The sequence below is a fragment of the Falco naumanni genome, chromosome Z (assembly GCF_017639655.2).
Source record: "Falco naumanni isolate bFalNau1 chromosome Z, bFalNau1.pat, whole genome shotgun sequence".
NCBI classification, from domain to species: Eukaryota; Metazoa; Chordata; class Aves; order Falconiformes; family Falconidae; genus Falco; species Falco naumanni.
This window is the reverse complement of record NC_054080.1, coordinates 55,343,149-55,366,989: the sequence shown is the minus strand read 5'-3', so window position 1 is coordinate 55,366,989 and position 23,841 is coordinate 55,343,149. Positions and strand designations below refer to the sequence as shown.

At 38.7% G+C, this 23,841-nt stretch overlaps 1 protein-coding gene across 1 annotated transcript; it reads left to right on the top strand.

Moving 5' to 3' along the window:
• The first annotated feature begins 1,236 nt into the window (after positions 1–1,236).
• On the top strand, positions 1,237–22,816 carry LOC121081707. The gene is made up of 7 exons (XM_040580919.1): positions 1,237–1,276; positions 4,511–4,675; positions 6,512–6,634; positions 8,643–8,690; positions 11,035–11,123; positions 12,646–12,738; positions 22,628–22,816. The coding sequence occupies exons 2-7, from the start codon at positions 4,564–4,566 to the stop codon at positions 22,814–22,816; spliced, it is 654 nt and encodes a 217-aa protein (XP_040436853.1). The 5' UTR covers positions 1,237–1,276; positions 4,511–4,563.
• Positions 22,817–23,841: the final 1,025 nt, after the last annotated feature.

The window sequence follows — 23,841 nt, the reverse complement described above, 5'->3', positions numbered from 1 at the left end:
GGTGAGGAGCTGAAAAGTCCCTGACTCAGTGTAAACACTACTTGGCAACAACTAAAACGTCAGTGTGTTTTCCTATATCCAAAACACAGCACTATACGAGCTACTAGAAGGAAATGAACTATCCCAGCTCAGTCCTGTACTGAAGCAACAATTCTATGTCATTACATTTAGAATCTTTCCCACATTTTTGAGTCTGCTTGAGTAATAGCCAAAGACTTGAGATTTCAAAGTTTCATATTGCTTTGTCTTTAAACATATCTTTTTAAAAAGTCTTTCAACTGACCTCATATACTGCCAGTGTCCAGTGAGGGCTTAATGAACTAAAAGAGACTTTTCCTAAAACAAACACAGGTAAAATACTGAACTTTCTTGACACAGTACACAAATTATAGATAAAAGCAGTAGCTCCTTGATTTTAAGAAAACACAAAGTCATCATTGGTTTTAGTGGAGTTTAACTATTTCAATGATGTATACAAAAGTGTGATTCACTCCTTTAAAAATGCAACCTTGTGTATTGAAACAAATTTAGTGTGTATGACAGAGGACCAACAGGTGAGTGAAGGGTAAGGAATGTACTTAGGCAGATAGATAAAGCCAACTGAACATGCCAAATGTAATAAAGACAGACCTACTTCTTGTATGATGAAAACCATTATCTGGGCTTTATGGGCAAAGAAATACAGCACACCCACTGTAAACGAGTTCAGTCATGTCACAAGCAGTCCAACTACTGCCATTGGTGCAACGCCTGCAAAGCCCATTTAGTAGCTGGGTAAATGTTTAAGCAGTTACCTTGTTTCAAGCTCCCTGCTACACTCCTACTTTTAATGTGTCTATATTACTGTAAACCAGCATTTGTCCTTGAATCAGCCTTGGAAGAAATGACAGATAACAAGAACATTATCAGTGACGTAAAATATCAGAGCAGAATTTATAAGGATATTCAGGCATTTACGCAGAACTACCGGCTAAAAATCTGTGTGCAGCTTCAGGGAAGACAGCTTCTGTGGCATCTTAGAGAAACACTTTTAAAAGTTTGTTGTTACTGTTTCCAGCACTCCTGGAATTCCAGCAGCAGTTAAGAGTTGTGAGAATATTGATGCAAATGAGTGAATGTAGAAATCTAAAAGATTAGGTCCATGCCAGACTTTTCTTTTATTTAGCGGTTTGGCTTCCTGCCATGTGTGCAGGCAATAAATTGGCTGTAGCAGAGCTGCTGCTAGCATTCTGCTGAGTAGAAGTGTCCCAGCAGAGACAAAAGCAGGCAAAATAAGGTAAGCAAGAATGGAAAATACAGTAGGGGCTTCAAGCTAAGATTATTTTATCAGACTGCTTGTTTAGATTCTAACAAATAGTGATTTTTTCAGTTGACTTTAAAATCTTCTGAAAATTTTCTTCTTCCTCAGTCTAATTTATCCCTGTTTTCATATATTTCTGTATCTAGTTTAGAGTATAGATTTCATAAATCCTGTCTGATTTGAAAGAGATGAAAACTTCATTATTTAATAGCTATAGGATGCCAAAAGTTCTTTTTAATCCACTGTTAAATTTTAACAAACTTGGAGGACTTCCTTAATGTTCTTTGGAAGCAGGACTGGCAGCTGCAACCCAGTACACTCCACAAAAACAGCTCTGATCCTTTGATGGTCTTAGAGATACCTTGTTATGCATTTACCAATATAGCATGAGATAAGATTTGGATGGTACCACTGTGTGAATGAACCCCAAAATTTTAAATTCTGTTTTCATGTACTGAATTTGATTTATTTTTGTGCTCGGATGTGCCTAGGGGTTAAGTGGAAGAGAGAATGGTGGCTAAGAAAAAATGAGATCAATAAGGTGCCAAGAGAAGCTACGTAAAAGGCTTTCTTTGCTGCCTTCATATAAATGAAATGGTACTGTCTATGTAGCAGGAACAATTTTCAAAGTCCCTGTGCTTTGAGGGTGATCTTATCACCATTGGCCATAAATGTGCTCCAGTATACCTGATTTCTGCAGTTTAAAGAGCTACAGCTCAAGTTTTCTTTCTAGCTTAGCTGCAAACTAAAACAAAACATCCAAGTTTCCAAAACAAACCGTGGTCTGCAGCCAAGAACAGTATCCAGATCTTCCTAGACCTCTTCAGGCAGCATATGCCTTACAGAAGAGAGAAAAGAACTGAAGAAATAGGCATGAAGGACATTAAAACAAAGAAATAGACACAGGGAGAGACACACAACATTAAAAACTATGAGTGAGAATGAAAAAAGTGGGAGTAGGTGACATCTATGTAAGAAAATGGCATGAGAGGAAAGGCTTATTGAAATTGGAGTATTTATACGTCACTTAGTCTTCAGGGACATGTGAGGCAATTCAGACTATGGAAGCTTTTGTTATTTATTGTAGTGAGCTTTATTTGTTCTGGAGAGCTTACAGAAGTGAAATTCTATTACTGACTTCCATTTTCTACTTGTTCATACAAGCCAAAATAATTAAGTACAGTGCTTCAGAACGTCAAGATTACCTGTCTATCTTTCTGTGTATATAATGTCAATGCAAGACTCTGAATCTAAATGGTTTGCCTGGTATCACACTGGTTCTCAAAAAAAAAAGAAAAAAAAAAGGAAAAAAAAAAGAAGAAAAAAAAAAGAAAAAAGGACTAATCTACATACCTTGGCATTAGTAACCACAATATATGAAGGGCAAATCCAGGAGAACACAATTCCGGGCTGCTTCACAGGGCATAAAAATCAGGAATTGGGATCTTCAGAACTTCTGATCAAATGCAACCAAAATAGAATTGCACTTACATTTTCAGCAGGAGTGTTCTGTAAAGGATTAAATGTGTGTTTTCAAGCACCCTAGATCTAACAGAGTTACGATGCTTTGTTAATGTTGAGCACCTAGCACACTAACATCTCTCAAGACCCACAAGCTGGTATTACTGCCCACATACTCTGCAGAGCCTGGTTCAGTTAGATGTTTGCAGAGGTCTGGTCCCAGTCAGGATTTAGTGGAAGACCACGAAGGGTCTTCTGTTTTGTTTAGCATGCTTAGTGATAAAGCGATTTCAGCAAGATAAAGAAGACCAGCTTTTACTTTCTACCTCTGACTACAAGTTATGAGACATATGAAAAATGAGACATCTTTAATAGGAAGAAGAAATTAATTCTTTCTAATAGATGTTTCAATTTTCAATGCCCTAACTGAATAGTTACAAATAAAGAGACAGAGAGAGAAAAAAAGCCTTAGTTAGCCTTTGTAGTCTAGTAACAAGAGAATTGCAAGGGACAGAGGTCTTTAATTTCTAACATTTCATGTAAATATTTAATGCAAAATTCTGCATCAATGAACTGAACCAAATCAGAACACTGCACTCTCCTCCTCTGGGTGAATTAACAAATCATTACAACTGCATCAGAGCCATGATCTCTCTGGCCTAACTGATATTTAGTTATTCTGTACAAAGCTGCATGGGGCTGAAATTACACCCATCTTTGCTTGGTTCTTTTGCCAGGATACCAGACAAAATTGCAGTTCACTGTTTTCTTTGGTCCGTACTTGCCATAAACAGTTGTCATAAGCAGTTGACTTCAGGAGAGTTTGTAGACTTAAGAATTCCAGTTTCCCTTTCTTCAGACCAAATCAAAGTTAGTAGCTTTTTTGGAATGCAGTAATTCAGGCTGCACCCACAGAATATTTTACTAGCTGCCTAGGTGGTTCCTCAGTCAATAGGCACCACCCTCTCCTTAGGATATCTGGCCTAGGTAATGCTTAGATCCTTTTACTCACCTAGCCTTTAAAAACTGAAAAGTGTTATTTTTTGTAAATATAGTCACAAATACAACATCATTGGAAAAATGCAGAGCACATTGAAGTCAGATTATTGAACTGTAAAGAGAACATTAATTATTTGAAAATATGGATCGCAGAGAATGGTAGGAGATCGATACTCTTTTCCTGATCACTTGTGATAGTCATTAACAATTCTAATATACTCCTCAAATTTCCAAACTCCAGTCCTCGTTCCTGAGGTAATTGTTTCCTGAACCTTAAGATTGTAATATGGCTGCATGTCTTTATTGAAAGATTATGCTGTGTTGAAGTTAGTATCATTTTCAATTACTTACAAATACTCTGAAAATTATCTTAGTTTTCTGAAAGAATATGATTTTTCAATCCAGCTAGCAAAGCGTAGCTAGCTTCCTATGACTAGAGAAGCACAAATAAATTAAGCTGAAGTCACTTAAACTGCTTATATTTTATCTAAGGGAAGTTTTTAAAAATATATTCCTTCAACACAAAGATATCTGTGATAACCTGCATCTTAGTGGGGGTGTAGATAGATAACTGATTTGCTGTCACTGGAAACACACCATTACAGGACACAGGCTTGAGTCATGCAAGCAGTCAAATATTACTGAGTTTATCCTGCCTTTAACTGTTATTTACCAAAATTAATACTCTTTGCAAACTGTTTTCTTATCTGAAACATAAAGTATTGTGAAAAATCCTAACTCCTGCTTTAGGACTGGAAAAGAGGGACATCTCAGTTTTTCAGGATTTCTTGAGTGCTGCTGCAATGCTGCTCCGCTCAGGCTGCAAAAAGCCGTGTGAAGTGTCTCTCCACAGAAGGCAGCGTGTTAAGAGGCAATGTCTGCTGAACACTGTGAGAACAGCTCCTGAAAAGTCAGGTAACTCTTTCCTGAGTGACAGGTATGTTTGTAATCTTGGAAACATGGTTCCAATCCAAGGCAGAATCCAAACCAATTAGGCATCTGGAACAGCTTATCTATAATAAGGTCAAGAATGGAGGAACAAATAAAAGCTGGCTTTAAAACAACCCATACAGAACGACTCCTGAAAATACAACATTAGTTTTTTCACACCATGAAATTCAGACCAGTACTTCCTAAAGTACATCTACACCTCCCTGGAAAAGAGTGAACGACATAGCAGGCCTGCCAACCATTTTATTTTGGGCACTGTACTAGTTCTTGTAATTCTAGTTAAAAGTAGAACTCTTACACTACAAAGATTTAAACAATTTTTAAAATGTTTGCTTTGTTGTTGTTGATTATTGTAATTGTTGTCTTGTTGCTTTTTTGGAACAACCCATCTTTTTTTCTGGAAGCCTGGCAGCCTTAATTGCCAGGTCTTTGAAGAGAAGGTCTTTGCCCATGCATAGATCAGCTGCGCAAGGATGTGATGCCAGTTGTTGGTGTGTATCATCTCTTTTGTTGAATGTACATGCAGAGTTTCAGCTCACCCTGAACAGGGCAGGAAGAAAGCTTCTTGGAAACAATTCTACTGTTTTCAAAATGTCTGCTTAAATGCAGGTATTTCAGAGGAGGTACTTCAATATAAAATGAGTAACAAAGCTTTTGGTGAAGTCAAGCATTCCCAGAAAGAACATTATGTCATGCTGGTGCATTTTGAGGATCCTGTTGTTTTTCCTAATTGTTCTGGTGAAAAAGGACTCTTTATCTTATACCATACCCTGGAGTGTGGTCTTAGAAGTGTCTTAACTGAATTTGAAGATAGCAAACATATTCCAGTAAAACAATGTTCAGCCTAACATAATCAAAATTGTGTGCCTTATAGTGTTGTTCTGTAGGTGTGTGACATGCAGGTGGCTGGGCCTACATCTTCTTACATCCAGAACAGCACAGTTGTGTTCAATAGTGATAGGGAACAATTTCCCTCCTGACTGCTTTTAGCTACAAATATCTGATGTGGGGTTTTGTTTGGGTTTTTTTTCAGTAAGAGATGTCAGGTCCTCAAAATAAATGCTGCTCTTTTAGGTAGACATTTGCACTGTAACCTAAAACTCTTGTCTGTACACAGATCGAATTTTCAAAGTGCAAAACTAGGAAACAGGCAACTACTTATCTATGAAATAAAGGAAACTAGTATAGAAATAGTATGCTGCAGTGACACTTTCCCTACTTCACCTCTTCTTCAGAATGAAAACGTAACTCCATTTTTCACATTTCTCTCCATGCGCAGGCTCCTGTGCACAACTTTGCTCTGGCCTCAGCTCCCCACAGAGCTCTCTTCCCCACTGAAAGCCTACTCATTCACCAGCCAACTGCTAATTTATGCCCTCTCTCTTGTGTTTAAATTCCTCCCACCCCCATTAATATCTTTCAACACAGCTATCTGAAGGTTGTCCACAATCCCCCTTCTTACACTATCCATCAGGCTCTTGGGTCGGAAGCCATTTTTCCAAGCTCAAGTTTTTCATAATAACTCTTCAAAAGGTACAGCATACATCTCTTCTTCTCATTGAGATAACCTTCAAAGCAAATAAACCTTTGCTTTCCTTCTTCACACCGACACCGAACCCCAAAAACATCTGCTTAAGCCCACTGTGTGATTTGTATTGTACGTTTGCTATACTGTTCATAGTTCAAATGTACATAGATGATCAAGCTAGATTGCTATAAAAGTACAGTCGATCTTTTTATTAAGAAATTTTACTGTTTTTCTGTTGCTAATAAAATTAATTGCAATTCATTTTTGATTAGCATTCAGTCTGCGAGAAACACTGAAATGCTATATACTGACTGAAGATTCAAAAACGGTACATTTTGACATAGATGAAGATGGTCACCATGAAATATCAACCAAGGACTCGCAATCTCATGAAGGTAGCGTGCTTTTTTATATCAAACCTCACCAACAATATTTGTTAATGTACTATTAGGTGTATTGTGTTCAGTTTTGGGCCCCTCACTTCAGGAGGGACATAGAGGGGCTGGAGCGTGTCCAGGGAAGGGCAGCAAAGCTGGTGAAGGGTCTGGAGCACAAGTCTTACAAGGAGCAGCTGAGAGATCTGAGGTTTAGTCTGGAGAAAAGGAGGCTCAGGGGAGACTTTATTGCTCTCTACAACCACTTGAAATAAGGTTGTATTGAGGTGGGGGTCGGTCTGTTCCCAGAACAAGTGGTAGGATGAGAGGAAATGGCCTCAAATTGTGCCAGGGAGGTTTAGTTTGGATATTAAGAAAAATTTATTTGCTGAAAGGCTTGTCAAGAATTGGAACAGACTGCCTGGGGAAGGGGTTGAGTCACTGTCTGGGGGATATTTAAAAGATGTGTAGATGTGGTGCTTAGGGACATGATTCAGTGGTGAACTTGGCAGTTTATGGTTGGACTTGATGAACTTAAAGGTCTTTTCCAACCTAAATGATTCTATGATTTTATATTTTCTGTAGATGTAACACTGTATTGCATATTAATATTTATAGTGATATAAGAAAACTTTTATTCCAGTTTACAGTAGGTACATAATATATTTAAATAATAAGACTATTTTGTTCACTCCCATTTGAGTTAATGGAAAGTGTAGATGCTTAGCTATTAAGAGAGTGAAAGCAAAGATAAACCTTGGAGACAAGGGCAAAATGTAGAAAAATAGAGAAGATTTTGGAATTTGTGGGATTATTTTATTTTTCATGGAACTCTTCTTTTATCTCAAATAGGGCTTCTCTAATTGTCACCAAAAATGATATCACAACTAACATCACAGAAGTAGTTGTTAGAGGGTACAGAAAGGCAAATAACAACAAATAGAACTATTGTAGATTTCTACATTTTCCAGAGATGTGAAAATTGGAAGAAAAAGCAATAAACCATATTTCTAACTGAAATACAGGAAAAAGTTGAAATCTGTGAGATAGCTATCAACTTACTGAAACATTGTTTCTTACAAACCCCCAGCTTTTACGGGAATTTGAAAACCATTACATATGCTTCAGATAAAGACATAGAAATACTTGTTTGATATATTTATAACTAAATTAATGTTATTTTTATCCTATTAAATTGTAAATAATGACAGCTACACTAATAAGGTATTTAAGTATGCTTTGTATCCTTTGGAGTATCTTTTACTTGATAACTTCATAGAATTTTGAAGTAACTCATACAACTAGTATTGCTAATTTATGAACAGGACCAAAATCTGTATAGGTATATAATAGAAGCTGTTTGTGAATAAATTCGTAGTGTGACAGTTGTGATGTAGAAGGTACTGATGTTCTAGAAGAAAAAGGAAAAAAAAGGACATTATATGTGATATTTTTGTATATGTAAACACAAACACCACAAACATATATTAATAATCATATAGTTAAGACAACATCATGTTAGGAACCAGCCGTAACCTGGATGTTTGTGACTTTGACCTGAAGTGGGTGATACCTTCCCCACATAGCTGGCTGATTCAGGGTGATGTTAGAAAAGCCAGAAACCTCCCTGCTGTAGCTGCTTGTTTCTTTCCAGTCTTGTACATTCCATAGTAGTGTCCTCACTTCTGCTACCAAAGACTTGTAGGCTTCTCTTTGATAGCATTTTAGGCCTTACATCTCATTACTGACCCCTCTTTTCTCAGGTACATTCTCTTTTGTAAAAGATAGTTAATGAGTCAATACATGTATTAGAGTTCAGACTTCAGGGTACCTGTTCACAGGTGTAACTGCACTGTCTTCCAGGGTTATATGAATTCAGAGACCTCCAAGAAATGAAGCCTGATGCCTATTGCTATTACAAGCTCTTTCTCAGATTATGTTTTAGAGCAATTATTTGTTTGTGACATTTTTAAATTTGAAGAATGTAACTATCTAATTCCACATATTTGTTAAATATCTTCTGTTTCAGATATTGCATGGTTAAGCGTATTCACAAGGAATGAACCAGCAGTTACTGGTAAGACTCCTATGGGAATAAAAGGTATCATTCCCTTTGTTAGGGTCTGATTTTGAAGAGATTTGAGAGTTAGAAAATAAATCAGTAATGTTTTATACATAGACTCGACATTAGAAGTAACATTTTATACCAGTTTTTCATTCAGGTCAGGTTGCTGGACCGTTCTGAAAACAAGAGCCTTTTTGTGTTCCATAAGAAGAAATCTTCCAAGTCACAAAGTTTGTGGTAGCAAGTTATGAGTAATGGCTTGGACTGAAGACAAATGTATTTGAGGAAATAGAATGTGTGTAAGCTAGAAAATCCAATTATTTTTTTTTTTAAGAAAAGTGAGTGTGTTCTATTGCTGGCATACGGGTCTTAGCTAGTAACAGGAGAGGAAAAGCAAAGAGAAATGGATATGAAGAAAGAGGAGACAAACTTTCATATTTAAGTATAAGAAGTGATTGGGAAAATCGAAGATATACTAGTTCCAGGTATTCCACTAGAAAAGAAACATATTCCAGTTTCAATCATAAAAGGCTTCTGTAACAGATGAGAGAAAGTATCTATCTGGTCCAACACTGTATCTTGAACAATGGCCAAATGAGGTTTTCTAGGTAACTATAAAATATTGATACCTTCCCAAATCCCAGTGCTTTGCATTTCAGGGACACCCCAAACAAGTAGTTTCTTGTATTTAGTTAATTTCAAAGCATTTCCTTAGCATGAATTTGTAAAATTGCCCCTTAGACTCTGGTAGGATTTTAGTAACCAGAGAGGCTAGGTAATTAATCTGAAGTCCATCAGAGAGTGCAAGTATCACATATAAAATCATGGAAAGGTTCTGTACTTCCCCTGCCATTCACTGTCTGCCTGATACCACTTGTCAAGTTTTTCAGAAGTGATAGGGAAAGCTAGACTCCTTTGGATTTACTCAAACTAAACAATGTATAAGCGAGTCACAATAAAATCTACAGATGGAGACAGCCAAAGATTGTTAGGATGTAATTCATTTTGACATATTGTCAACTGGCTGGACACCTGCATTCCTCTTTTTGTTGTCATTCTTACATCTAAGTTAGAACATTCTTGACTTGGGTATGAAATCTCTCTTGCCTGCTGATGTGCCTCTTACATGCTACAGCTGGCTGGACAGTTGCAGCTGAGGAAATCTAAACTGATGTCACAAAAAGTAATAAAAATGGCAAAATTTTAGACCTTCTACATTCCACTACATTAATCTGAATACACTTGTAAACTGAGTAAAATACATTTGGCTGGAGTGTGTCTCAACTGGCTCAGACAAAATTCCTCCACAAGACTTTCACAAAAGCATTACAGTTAGGGTAAGTTAGGGCAACTAAAATCAGGGCCAGGATTAGAGCAGGTAAAATCAGTCAGGTGGGTTGAACATGTTCTGCTGATTCCAAATACACTTCAAAGGCTAAAAAATACCATTGCTAATATGAAAAAAAAAAAAAAAATTCTCCTTAACTGCAGCTGCGACTGTTGGTGCATAATTACCTAATCTCTGTAACATTTGCATCAGTTGCTTCAGGGACAGACATATAGATCAACTGGTACTTTATTTTCTCTCTTGAACAGTACACCTCTGTACTGCACAAGTGGTATTATTTGAAGTAAATCTGCAAGGCAGACAGATAATTACAGCATCACTGGATAGTTATTACTGTCATGGGTTTTGCTAGGTCATAGCCTTGTGTGCTGTATCAGTTGACAAAGGGTACCTTAATTTATTTACTTTTTGCTGAGGCCTTGAAGTACCAGAAGGTACGAATATTGTCAGTTTATGAGGCTGAGGAGTGTCCTGTATTATTGATACACTTATTTCCTGCAGCTGAAAAAACTGTTATCTCAAAAGGGGCTAAATCCAATGCACCCATGGTATTGGAAATTATGGTAGTGGAAAGCTTTATGGTAATTATGGTAGCTTGTCCTAGAAAGCATGCAGAAAGTAAAAAGGATTTTCCTTAGTGATGTGTAGATAGTAAAGTGTATTATGTAAATTAAGTACTACTATAGATGCCTTTGTAGTTCATATTATATATATCAATGTATAACTGATATTCCATACATTAACTATAAATATAGAGAAATAAAGTATATATGTGGCAAATTTTAAACACCATAAAGACTTTGTTTAAACTAGACTGAGCTTTTTAAATAAAAAAGTCTTTAAATACCTTACAGAAGAGAATGGTGTCAAAAGTGATTATATTTGTTTCTATTCCTATGCCTATCGGTGTAAAGTGAACCTGAATCTCTTTACAAAGTATTTTCAGCTATGCTTCATTTTACAAAGTGATATACGTTTTATTGCAATATTCTTCTTTATGTAAAGCAGATTCTAAAAATTTGGTGATCCTCATGCAGAGATCAAAGCTTAATGAATTTGTCCTGTTGTGCAAGGGTAAGAAGCAGCTCTCTCTGAAGGTAAGAAGTAGTTTATTTCTTTTGTAATTTGTGGTTGCTTTTACTTACTATAGGACAGTTTCCCCCCGAGACCTTTTCATTTTCTTTTACCTACCACCTGCCACATTTCACAATTTCTACCTCCCTCTCTGTATTCTGTCTGGGGAAATATTTGAAACTGTTTATTGCAAAAAATTTGGGGTTATGTAGTTAACTACTGTTACTAGAAGAAGTCAGGGATGTTGTGTTCCAGTCTTTGTGGAGGGAGAGGGGGTTTCTTAACCAGGAAACATGCAGGAAATAGACGGGGAGGAAGAAGGAGGAATGCTGCCTTGGAAAGAGATGAGTTTCAGAGGGGAATTATTTTTTCCTAGTGAATCTAATTTGCAACATAAGGAATGTGATGAAAAGAAAATGCAGCTGAATATAGTATCCTGTTTTAAACATTTACCACCAGTTGTTAAAATATTCTCATTTTCTTTTGTCTTGTGAAGGTTTATTTATGGGAGGAAGAGCAGGCAAGGCTACTTTTGCCTATTGAAGGGTTATAACCTTTACTAAAATTCATCTAAAGAAGAACATTATGTTGGAATTTACCCTCTAAAACAGGGCAAAGGTCTAAGAAGCTCAGTTTACACTGGTTATGTTGAGATAAAAAATGACCCTTCATCTAACACTGGCCATGCATGATGGTATAAATTAATAAATGCTTCCTCAAATTAAGTCTTTGAAGTTTTTTGATTGTTTTTAATTCAGAGATAACTTCCCATATAATCTGTTTCCTGAAATGATCTGGGAAAATGTATGTTTTAAGATATATTCATTATATTTATAGCCTATTAACCTGCTGGGATTTTCCTTTCTGTCCTTGAAAAAGTAGCAATTTTAAAAGGATTTTTCTGGTTCAGAGATTATCTTTTCATAAATTATTTGTTTGAAAGGTGTTCCACCGAATCAGGGAAAGAACTGAGTGTTGAACCCTAATGGATTTTACTATCCCAATCACTTATTTTGAGTACCATGTTATACCAGATTACTTTTCTTGACATGAATAAAATCGGTTCTTATCTGAAAATTAGTTAAGACATATTTAGTGTCTCGCAAATATGTAAAAACCTTGGAAAGAGCATGGACCTTCCTTTTTCCAGTAGAATACAAATAATTCTCTTAATCTCAACAGGAATTCTAATGTGGAAGATGACAAGGCTCCTTGTCTGTGATAAAGTTTTGGTTTTCCATTACAATGTGGTTCAGCCTTCACTGCATTGCAAAATAGAATCTGGACATTAAACACTTTGAAGGACTGTCTTCAGTATTTACTTTCAACCCGATTCATTTTGCGTTGCAAATGGTGAAAGAGGAATATATGTATCATGGAAGTGTTTTGAGAACTTAACATTTTATTAATCTTGGATAATTTAAATGTAATAATTAATAGACTTCATTAAAAAAGTGAGGGTTTTTTAGAATTAGTATTATATTCAGTGGACTAAAAGAGCAAAATATGAAGACAAAATTACCGATTATGTGGTTGTAAACACAGGTCTTGAAAGCATCCTGTTCAGAACCAAATTATCCTTCATTGGACAGATGCAACATGAAAACATGCAACCATGAAGGTCCTGACTTCAAACAGGTATGTAATAATGATCAAACAAATAAAACCATGTGTTTGAGTGTATATACAAATCTAGGTATAAAAAAATGTAGCTAAATGCATCCTGCTGTTATTCATTAAGTGACTAATTATTTACTTTCCTACTTCAGCTGATTTTTAGTATTTTCCTCAGAGAAGGAATATAAGAACTTCCATACTTTTTACTTGACTTGTATGTATGAGTACATCCTTCAATCTACAGGCAAAATACCTGACTTTCAGTTAAAACAGGAAAGATGGAGATGTTTCCCATATTATTCTGCTTATATAAAATCCAGGGAGATACAAAATGGTTTTCACTTGGTACAACTTCTTATACAAGTTCTAGAAAATCTGGATGAGTGTATCTAGAAGGGTCAGATTACAAGACTAATAATGTTTTCAAGAAATAGTGAATCCATCAGTCGAAAATTTCTGGGAAATAATTAAAACATTATATATATATATATAAAATACATTTTTTTAATATATAATCTAATATAATTAAGAAATTAAAAGTAAGCAGTCGTGGAAATACTTTCAGAGTTGATTCAGTATCAGCAGATGATTATAAATCAGGAATAATGCATTGTGTATAGAAATACAGTTAGCTAGGTGGTTTCTTAACATGTTTTTGTGACCAAAGCTTGATTTTTGTTGGCTCTTCTCTAGATAGAAAAGACAAAACATTGTGAACACAGGAACAAAACTACTTTAGTTGATTTATAAGAGATCTTAGACAGACATTCTGGCCTAAAGAATATGAAAAACCAATCATATGTAGCTAATTGGAATATTTGTTAGGGATGTAGTCCAGTGTATGACTATTGAGGACAATTGAAAAGACAATCTTTCCAATTTCAGAGAGCAAAATTAAAGCTATCTGGGATCAGATAGCTTTCAGAACTTCGTAATAGCACATGTGAAATGCTGAAAACCTAAAATTCCCAACCTAATATTTCTAACATTGCTAACATTTCTCCTAGAAAAGAAAGGAATTCTGCTAATTTGAAATTACAAATTTCTTGTTTAAAGTCATTCTGAAATGGTCTTTCAAAAGTATGAACTACAGTGCTATTCCTTTTTTTACCTAATAATTATTGAACAAAACTCCTGTGTACTGGGCCTGGACGATTCAAGTGGGTCCTTCACTTTAAGTTCCTGTTGAGGTACTTACTTGCCACAAATATTTCTTGGCTCTATATAGAAGGAGAAAGCTACAAAGCTTAGGAAATTCATAATGCAACTTCTAACCCCCTCTTTTTATAATGTAAACTATCACAGTCATACTGCATTCTTCTAAAATTTACTTCATATGCTTTTCTGTAGAAAAAACACATTTTTCTGTGGAGCTGTTCATAGGGAAAGAATTAATGTCTTGATGACTGCAAGTTTTGGGGGACAGCTGGAAAGAAGAGCTGTAACAGTTGCCTGTAGAGACCTATTCATCACTCTGGGTTTCTAAACAGATAATAAAAAAGAAAAATCCGTTCTGAGAATGCATTCATTGCCTAACAAGACAGACAGTGATCTACTTACTCATCAGGGTTTACTGCTGATAACTTCAAATAAAAGAAAAAGAATCTTAGTCATTTGTGTGAGAGGCAAAATCATAGTCATGAGATTCTTAAGCCTTCTAGAATGAGTGCACTGACCAGGAAATAAATTCTGGTGTGATGAATTAAGCCTCCACTGTCCTTAGGCTGAAAAACTGTGGGAGTAGTCGACTAAGATGGAGAAATACTTCTCATCACCAATGACAAAGCTATGTGATGCTGCAATGTGATATTTAGTCTGCTAGCTTCTAACAGTAAATCTTAAAGACAGGCATTTTTCTTTCTTTATTGGAAGACTTCCAGAAGAATTACCAGAAATATGAGAATCTGTAGAGCTTGCTGTTACACCAGCAGAAAGAGTTGCCTATAGTGTTGTAAATTTCCATTTCTGTAGCCAAGGTTTATGGAGACACAGTTCACAACCAATATTTATTACAGCATCTTTTATTAATCAGGCTGTTATCACAATAAAATAATAACAGCTTGTAACAGCAAGTAATTGTTTATAATAACGTCCTATTCTGGTAGAGGATTAAGTCAGGAAGGTAATAAAGATCAGAACCAGTATTTATTGCAACACTATGTTGGCAAGAGTGGAAAACTGCATCGTACATGCAGTTACTACCTCACACAGTGCGCACACTTTCAGTCACCTGGATGAAGCAGCAGTGGAGAAACCAACCCCAGTGGTTGACTCAGGAGCAGCAGTGAAGAAACCAACCCTCAGAAGTAGGCTTGCATTTGCTTATTACCATAATTATTTTAACTCTATGATAGAGCATGCTTATCATAATTAGTAATATACTACAAGCAAATGCAGTTAACCACGTAGCAGGATGAATTAAGAGATACAGAACAGTATTTACTTTTAGCTCCACCACAGAAAAGGTTTTCCCTGCTATGTCCCTACAACATGTTGGCAATGATGGGATGTTTCTCACCTCTCATATATAATTCTCCCACAGTCTCTTCTAGCGTAAATAAGAGTACATTTACAGACTTTTTTCATTTGATGTAGCCCATGCACAGGGAAGTGTTAATCCCAGTCATTTCTGAAAAAAAACAGCATATGGTTGTGATTTTGAAATGAGTTTTATTTAGCATTCACTGTTCACACTAATGACTTGATTTGACCTGGAGTTCTCAACTGGACTGCTACTGTTTCATGTCCTTCTTATCTTCTTGCAGGTTGTCTCATAAATTAGCAGTTTCCTTAGAAGTCTGGACCCAAATTATGCAGCCATGTAGTATCGGAGAGGAGTGCAGGGGGACACATAGTAGAGGGGAGAATTACTTAGGAGAGTTGTTAATATTCTCTGTGTTACATGTATTTCTAGATTTTAATGTTCTCATTTTACCATTCTCATTAATTATGTATAAATTTTTACTATTTTTTTTACTCTTCCAGAAGTGCAGTGTTTAGTAATTATATACCAGTTATCAGAGAAGTACACACTTCCTTCAGTACATATCTGTACTGTCTCCCTTCAGTGTTATTTCTGTTCTAGTTCAGCTGTAATATTTTACTGTTCATGACACATTACCACCCTTAGACCTTTGCATATGTATAATGAACCTCTTAGCTCTTACTAAGTACTAGTAGCATTCAGTTCTCTGTCAGTTTCATTCTTTTCTCCTTCCTTTCTCAGTTGATACCCCACCTAAATTCCTTCTTGACTTAAGACATTTGCTTAAAAGATTACTGAAGCCAACAATTCTGTAACTGGATCTGGATGTTCCTCTTCAAGTTGTTGTCCCTTGGCAGATAATTCAAGGTTGTTAGTATATTATAACTGGACAGCATTTTCCCAAAACTTTGAATTTGGGAATTCCCCAAAATTTGGAATTCCTCAGCCTGGGTGGACTGATATCTGAAGGACTGCAACTTTCAAAGCTCCGTGAAGAGCTGTAACAGTTTTTATTCTATATATACTTTACCGAGTAGTTAGATTAAGCTAAACAAGACAGACAGATTAAGTCAGATGTTAGCTGTGCAGTCATGAAAGATCTGGTTGTAGGACTTCCTCCTTACTCCAGTGAAATAGGCCAAAATAAAGAAAATGAACCTCCAAACAGGCAAAATCTGGCATGTGAAGTCCACAGAATTACCTGGTTCAGAACTGTTGACCTTGTCAGTAATGACAATGCCACGCTTACTGTGCTTGGCTGCTGGCTGAGTCAACCTATTACAGTCCTGTTTGGCACCCATCATGCAGTTGGAGGGTTTTTTTGGCTTCATAGATTGATTCTTCTGTTGGAGAGCCAAGGAGTGATAGGTAAGGTTCACCCACCCTTCAGTGGTCCCATATGGCAAGTGTGGAAGCTTGATGGAGGGTGGAAGTTAACAGTGGACCACTGTGGCTTGAATAAAGTCATGCCACCAATGAATGTTGCTGTATCAGATGTTGTAGAGCTCCAGTGTGAATGGGAGTTGAACAAGACAGAGTGTATGCTACAATTGATGTTGCCAAAGCATTTTTCATGCTCCCTTTTGGCAGCAGAGTGGAGGCCACACTTTGCTTTCATGTGGAGGGTATCCAATACACCTGGAATCAACTGCCCCAGGGCTGGAAGCACAGTCCTACCATTTGTCAGGACAGTACCAGCTGTGAGATTAAAAGCACTGAGGTGTGCTGGCCCCAGCAGGCAGCCATGTCCCCACACATCCACTCAATACCACTTCCCACCAACAGGACAGGGGAGAGAATAGCAAGAGCAAGAGTGAGCAAACTTGTGAGCCAAGATAAAGATATGCAAATATCAGAAAAAAACCCAAGTGATGCAAAAACACTTACTCAGGTCTTCCCATAAACAGATTAATGCCCAGCCAGTCTCTGAGCCATAGCCACCTTGGAAGCAAAAGAACCCCCACCTTCTTCTTCCTCTGCACCAGTCTATGGCTGACCATGACATTATATGGCATGGAGTATCCCTTTGGCTAGTCTGGGATGTCCCCTTCCAGCCTTTTGCCCACCCCAGCCTACTCACTGCTGCAGAGTCAGAAAAAGAGGTCTTGATGCTGTGCATGCACTGCTCAGCAATACCCAAAACACTGGTGTGTCATCAACCCTGTTTTAGTCAAAATCCAAAGCACCATATAATTTATTTGTAGTGCTTTCCAAGATACATAGCTTCTTCGATGCAAATAAGGTGGCAGCTCAGTTCCACTAGTTTGCTTATCATCATAGAATCATAGAATTATTTAAGTTGGAAAAAACCTTTAAGATCATCAAGTCCAACTGTTAACCCAAGACTGCCAAGTCCATCACTGAACTATGTCCCTAAGCACCATATCTAAGCATGTTTTTAAATACCTCCAGGGATGGTGATTCCACCACCTCCCTGGGCAGCCTGTTCAAGTGCTTGACCACCCTTTCAGTGAAGAAATTTTTCCTAATATCCAATATAAACCTCCTCTGGCACAACTTCAGGCTGTTTCCTCTTGTTCTCTCCCTTGTCACCTGGGAGAAGAGACTCACTCCCACCTGCTACAACCTCCTTTCAGGCAGTTGTAGACAGCAGTAAGGTCTCCCCTGAGCCTCCTCCTCTCCAGGCTAAACGACCCCAGTTCCCTCAGCTGCTCCTCCCCTTCCCCAGCCCCTTGCCCTTCCCTGGACACGCTGCAGCCCCTCTACGTCCCTCCTGCAGTGAGGGGCCCAAACCTGAACACAGGGTTCGAGGTGCAGCCTCACCAGTGCCCAGTGCAGGGGGACAGTCCCTTCCCTTGCCCTGCTGGCCACACTGCTTCTGACACCAGCCAGGGTGCTGCTGGCCTCCTTGGCCACCTGGGCACCCTGCTGGCTCATGCCCAGCCGGCTGCCGACCAGCACCCCCAGGCCCTTTCCCACCAGGCCCTTTCCAGCCGCTCTGCCCCAGCCTGTAGCGCTGTGTGGGGCTGCTGTGACCCAGCTGCAGGACCCGCCACGGAGCCTTCTTGAACCTCATCCAGCTGGCCTCGGCCCATCGGTCCGGCATGTCCAGATCCCTCTGCAGAGCCTTCCTACCATCAAGCAGATCAACACTTCAACCCAACTTGGTGTCATCTGCAAACTTACTGAGGGTGCACTCGATCCCCTCATCCAGATCGTTGATAAAGATATTAAACAGGACTGGCCCCAGCACTGAGCCCTGGGGAACACCACTTGTGACCAGCCACCAGCTGGATGTGACTCCATTCACCACCACTCTTGGGTCTCATCTGTCCAGCCAGCTTCTTACACAGCACAGAGTGCATCCATCCAGGCCATGAGCAGCCAGTTTCCCCAGGAGGATGCTGTGGGAGATGGTGTCAAAGGCTTTACTAAGGTCCAGGTAGACAACATCCACAGCCTTTCCCTCATCTGCTAGGTGGGTCATCTTGTCATAGCAGCAGATCAGGTTTGTCAAGCAGGACCTGCCTTTCCTAAACCCATGCTGGCTGGGCTTACTAGGTTGTCCTGAATATGCCATGTGATGGTGCTCAGTTTGATCTGCTCTATAACCTCCCCCAGCACCAAGGTCAGGCTGACTGGCCTGTAGTTCCCTGGATCCTCCTTCCTCTCCTTCTTGTAGATGGGTGTGTCCTGGTTTCAGCTAAGACAGAGATAATTTTTTCTGAGTAGTTGGAACAGTGCTGTGTTTTGGGTTTAGTATGAGAATAATGTTCATAAGACACAGATCTTTTTAGTTGTTGCTAAGGAATGTTTACACCAAGTCAAGGACCTTTCAGTTGTTTAGGCCCTGCAGCAAGAAGGCTGGAGGGACATAAGAATACGGAGGGGACACAGCCAGGACAGCTGACCTGAACTAGGCCAAAGGGATATTCCACACCATAGAATGACATGCCTAGTATATAAACGGGGGGGTTGGTTGGGCAGGGATCACTGCTTGGGGACTGGCTGCGCATCCATCAGCAGGTTGTAAGTGGTTACATTGCACATTACTTGGGTTTTTTTGGGGTTTTTTCTCCTTTTGGATTTTATTCCTCTTTCTGTCTCTCTCCGTTTCATTACAATTGTTATTATTATAATATTTCATTATATTTGAATTATTAAATTGTTATCTCAACTCGTAAGTTCTACCTTTTTCCCAGTTCTCCTCATCAACCCACGAGGAGGGGTGGGAGGGGTGGTGGAGTGGGTGAGCAGCAGTGTGGTGCTTAGTTGCCAGCTGGGATTTAACCATGACAGGGCGTCACACTGGCTAACCTCCAGTCTTCTGGGACCTTTCTGGTTAGCCAGGACTGCTGGTAAATGATGGAGAGTGGCTTGGTGTGTTCCTCTGCCAGCTCCCTCAGTACCTTGGGGTGGGTCCCATCCAGCCCCATAGACTGTGTGTGCCCAAGTGGAGCAGCAGGTCACTAACCGTTTCCTCCTGGACTGCGGGAACCTCATTCTGCTCCTCATCCTTGTCTTCCAGCTCAGAGGGCTGGGTACCCTGAGGGTAACTGATCTTGGTATTAAAGACAGTACCAAAGAAAGCATTAAGTACCTCAGCCTCTTCCTCATCCTTTGTGGCAAAATTCCTCCCTGTGTCCAGTAGAGGGTGGAGATTATCCTTGGCCTTCCTTTTGTTTCTAAAGTATTTGTAAAAAGCACTTTTTGTTATCTTTTATGGCAGTGGCCAGCCTGAGTCATTGTACAACTCATGCAGTTTTTGATCATGTGTTTATTTCCTTGCTTCATCTGAGGAAAAATGTAGATTGTAGTGTGCCCTATACTCCTTTGTGTAACATGTCATGGCAGCGTAAGATGATTTGTTCTGTTTCAGCTGCCCTTCATACCCATTCCTTTTCCAAACCTTCTTCCTGGCTTAGAGTGCAGCAGTTGAGCTTAGCCTGGGGTTATGCTCCTTGTGCCTTATTCAGACTGACTTTAAATAATTTTGAGTCTATTTATTTTAAAACTTGGATACTACTTTCTTACATCATTCTCTGTAGCTTCCATCACTGACATATTATTCCATAAAACAATGTTTCTTTCTTGAACCTGTGTAGACAACATTTGTAGCATTTTTCTAATGTGAGCATACATATGCCATCACAAGTGCATTGTCACCTGTGGGACGTGAGTAAAGGTGTATTTTTTTTTTTGTTACTAAATGTGAAATGTAACCTCCAAATTGGTTCTTCATCTAATGCAATGGCAAAGAAACACTCAGATCTAGAACTGAAAACCAGTTGGTTTTTTCTTGGAACTTGCAAATGGTCACTCAGACATGCTTGCTGCCGTAGGTGCTGCCCTCATGATGAACTTTATCTTCAGTAGTCCACCATATTCTCCAAGTCTCCTTGTCAGCCTTCTTAACAGACCATAACAGAAAATGATCTGTGTCACGATTTCTTGCAAAACACCTTGTCCTTCAATGACCTGCTGCAACTCCTAGTGTTTGGATATGCTTCTGCTCCCACCTCCTTGTTCTTCTCCCAGTCACACAATATCATTCCCCAAATCATCTTCCTTTGATGGCTCTCCATCTAATTTTCCATCATTTCATGCAGATACAGAAGTTATTTGTAATTTTTGCATCTTGATTTGGTTTTGCAAGCACATAATTTTGACTCACACTTGCCATATCCCATTGAGGTCTCCCTTGCTCTAGGGTGAATTTCTGCATTATACACGTTAATACCTCTCCTGCTTCTGCAGGTCTTCCTTTTTCTTTCTTTCTTTCATTCTTTTTTTCCCCCTCTTTTTCCTGAACTCACCAGATTCTTTTATTCTGTTTATATTTCCTTATTGCATTTTTGAGTTCCTAGAAGGTATTTCTTTCCTAAAGACGAATTGTCTACAACCTTCTTAATAGTATATTTTAAAACAGAATTTTTGGATTGAGGCTGCAGGTATTCTGGTGCTACAGTGGCTTGATCAGGACAATGTTTTAGCTGCTTCCCATTATAGCTTTGCCAATATAGGAGGCATATCCTCATGTTTCTTTCATGGACTCTGCAATAACTGCAGGACATTTTCTTTCTATCCCTTGTCATATGAGGACACATTTCTCCTTCCATGGAAAGGTGGTTATTGCCAATGCTGTAATCTCCAGCATAGCTGGGACCCTTTAATATACTCCTGCTTTTCCCCAACCATTCAGTTTCATTTCAGAGGTCCTCTTAAGCATTATGCACAAAGATAGTACACCAAACGGGTCAGGTTTATAGAACTGTCTTCTGGGCATTCAAACAGATCAGTCAAAAGGGAAGATAAAATAATTTGATTGTGATGCATTCATTTACCATCCCTGTCTTCCCCCAAAGATACTATAAGCTCCCTGATAAGTGGTTCAGATGGAAGGAACACAAATCTCAACCTTTTATTAATTAAGCTATTGCTATTAGCAGCAGATAACTATTCACACCGTCTTCTCAGTTAACTCCCTGGCACAGTGCACACACTCAGGAGCCGGGCCTCGTACCCACACTCCAGGGGTTTGCAGCCAGCTGTGCACAGTCACACACAGGGTCCCTTCTTTCAGCAGGTGTGCTTATATACGCTGCTCCGTGGTCTTTGTCCACCTGCAGCAGCTGCTGCCTTCTTGCATGTGGTGTGGGTTACATGACCCATCATGTGTGTTACATGACCAGTGTGTACCAGAGGCCTTGGGCAGTTTCAGAGCTCCTTGGTACCCTAAGTTTGTCAGGTTTTGCAGATTTAACAGAGCTACCAGTCTCCAGGACCTATGGTTTCAGAGGCAACCTCTTAGCACATCTTCTTCCTTTCTCTGGCACTCTATTTCCTGGTAGCTATTTCTCCACCCTCACTCTGAGGTGCCTAGAGAACCCAAACATATCCACACACACAGAGGGGCTGTTTTGACAATAGCCATTCCTCTGAAGACAGATCTTAAAAAAAGCATATTAGAACCTGGAGATGTACAGAAAAATCAAAGGTAGTAGAACAATTGTTTAACAGTAATTGGTACTGTAACATTCTAATTTTACTTCAAAAGAGGTAAGAAAAACTGTGGATTGGCATTTCGTTGCTAGTGGAAGTTGATAGGGTAAGTCTGTGGTAAGAGAATAACCAGGTGGAAATCCTAAATTATCCCAATAACAGATATACTACAGAGGAATACTGTGCTGGTGTTTTTGTGAAGCAAAGGAATGCAGCTATGGGTCTGGAAAAACTCAGTCCTTTGAGAGAGACAGGTATTATTTTATTCATAGTTATCACAGAATCTGTCCCACAATGATTAAGTGTTGCCAAAGATTTATCTAAAAGTTGCTAAATATGTGTTACTGGAGAAAAGCATTCAAAATATAACAAGACAGCAATATACATGAATTTTTGTCACATGAAAACCTATAGAAAGGCTTTAGAAATATAACATGTTCTTTACTTTATGTATTTTCATAGCTGAGTGAAGATAATAACTTTTTCATCATGCATTACCAAGGAGATTCAGTGCAGTTCCAATGCTATGAAGACAAAAGTTACTACCTGTATGTGAATGATGACTCACTTGATATACGCAAGCTGGAAAACAAAGCACCTGACGAGGAAAAAAATTTTTACTTCAGGGTGTCATATTTACAGGAAAAGTAACTTGTCTACCTTTCAGTGGCCTAAGTGTCCATACAATTCCTATAATAAGATAAGATATAATAAGATAAGCTAGAGAAGGAAGGTTGACATCAACTAATTTCTGTTTTGGCTTAATTTTTACTTAAAAATTTATTGTGTCACCATTTTGCATGAGTAACATCCTGTATTCTCACTAGGAAAAGAGAAAGGCTAAGTTGAAAAACACACTACCTGATCAGTCTCTCTGTGTCTTACCTGCACAATTATGGTTTTAAGGAGCTGTATTCTTCTGGAAGGGGAAAAATACATAGGGGATATTTCAAAGACAGGAAAAAGAAGAACCATATATGGATATGAAGTACAAAGCACAGTTATTACTCCATGTAGTAAAAATTTTACTTTTTAAAAAAATGTCTCTTATGAGCTCACCTGAACTTGAGAAGAAAACATTTAGAAGTTACTAAGTGCATATGTGCATGTCCTGACTGACTGACTTTGGAAAAGGAGTGGAAAATGCACCTCAGGTCTAACGGACAACAAAGGGAAGGCTGAAGAGTAGACAGGTCTCTTGGCCCCTGTAGCTCCAAGTTAGTCCACATACTCTATCATGCAACTTCAGCATCTATCCAGCATGGCAGCACTCTTAGAAAATGTACACAGAGCATCAGACTTGCCACATGCAGGCAGAGGGAGGGAGGCACACTGAACCAATGGGCTGTAACCAATGTCTTGGAACACCGACAGAAAATTGCTCGGACGTATTGGCTTCCATCCCTGAATCACAGAGGGAAATGCAGTCATGTCTTCAGCTGCAAAGCAGAGTGCAGAACAATATCTGAAAAATAATTAAATGTTCAAAACGACTGAATAAATAAACACTGGGTGCTTATGTGGGGTACACTGGAGGAGCAGTAAGAGTACCTGCCTTTCAGCCACAGGGTCTGCCAGTGCGAACTGGAAGATGCTGACACTTAAATATCCATAGACTATACCCTGCAAGGCACAAAACATCTGAAACACAAGAGAAAACAAACCATAAGTGATCA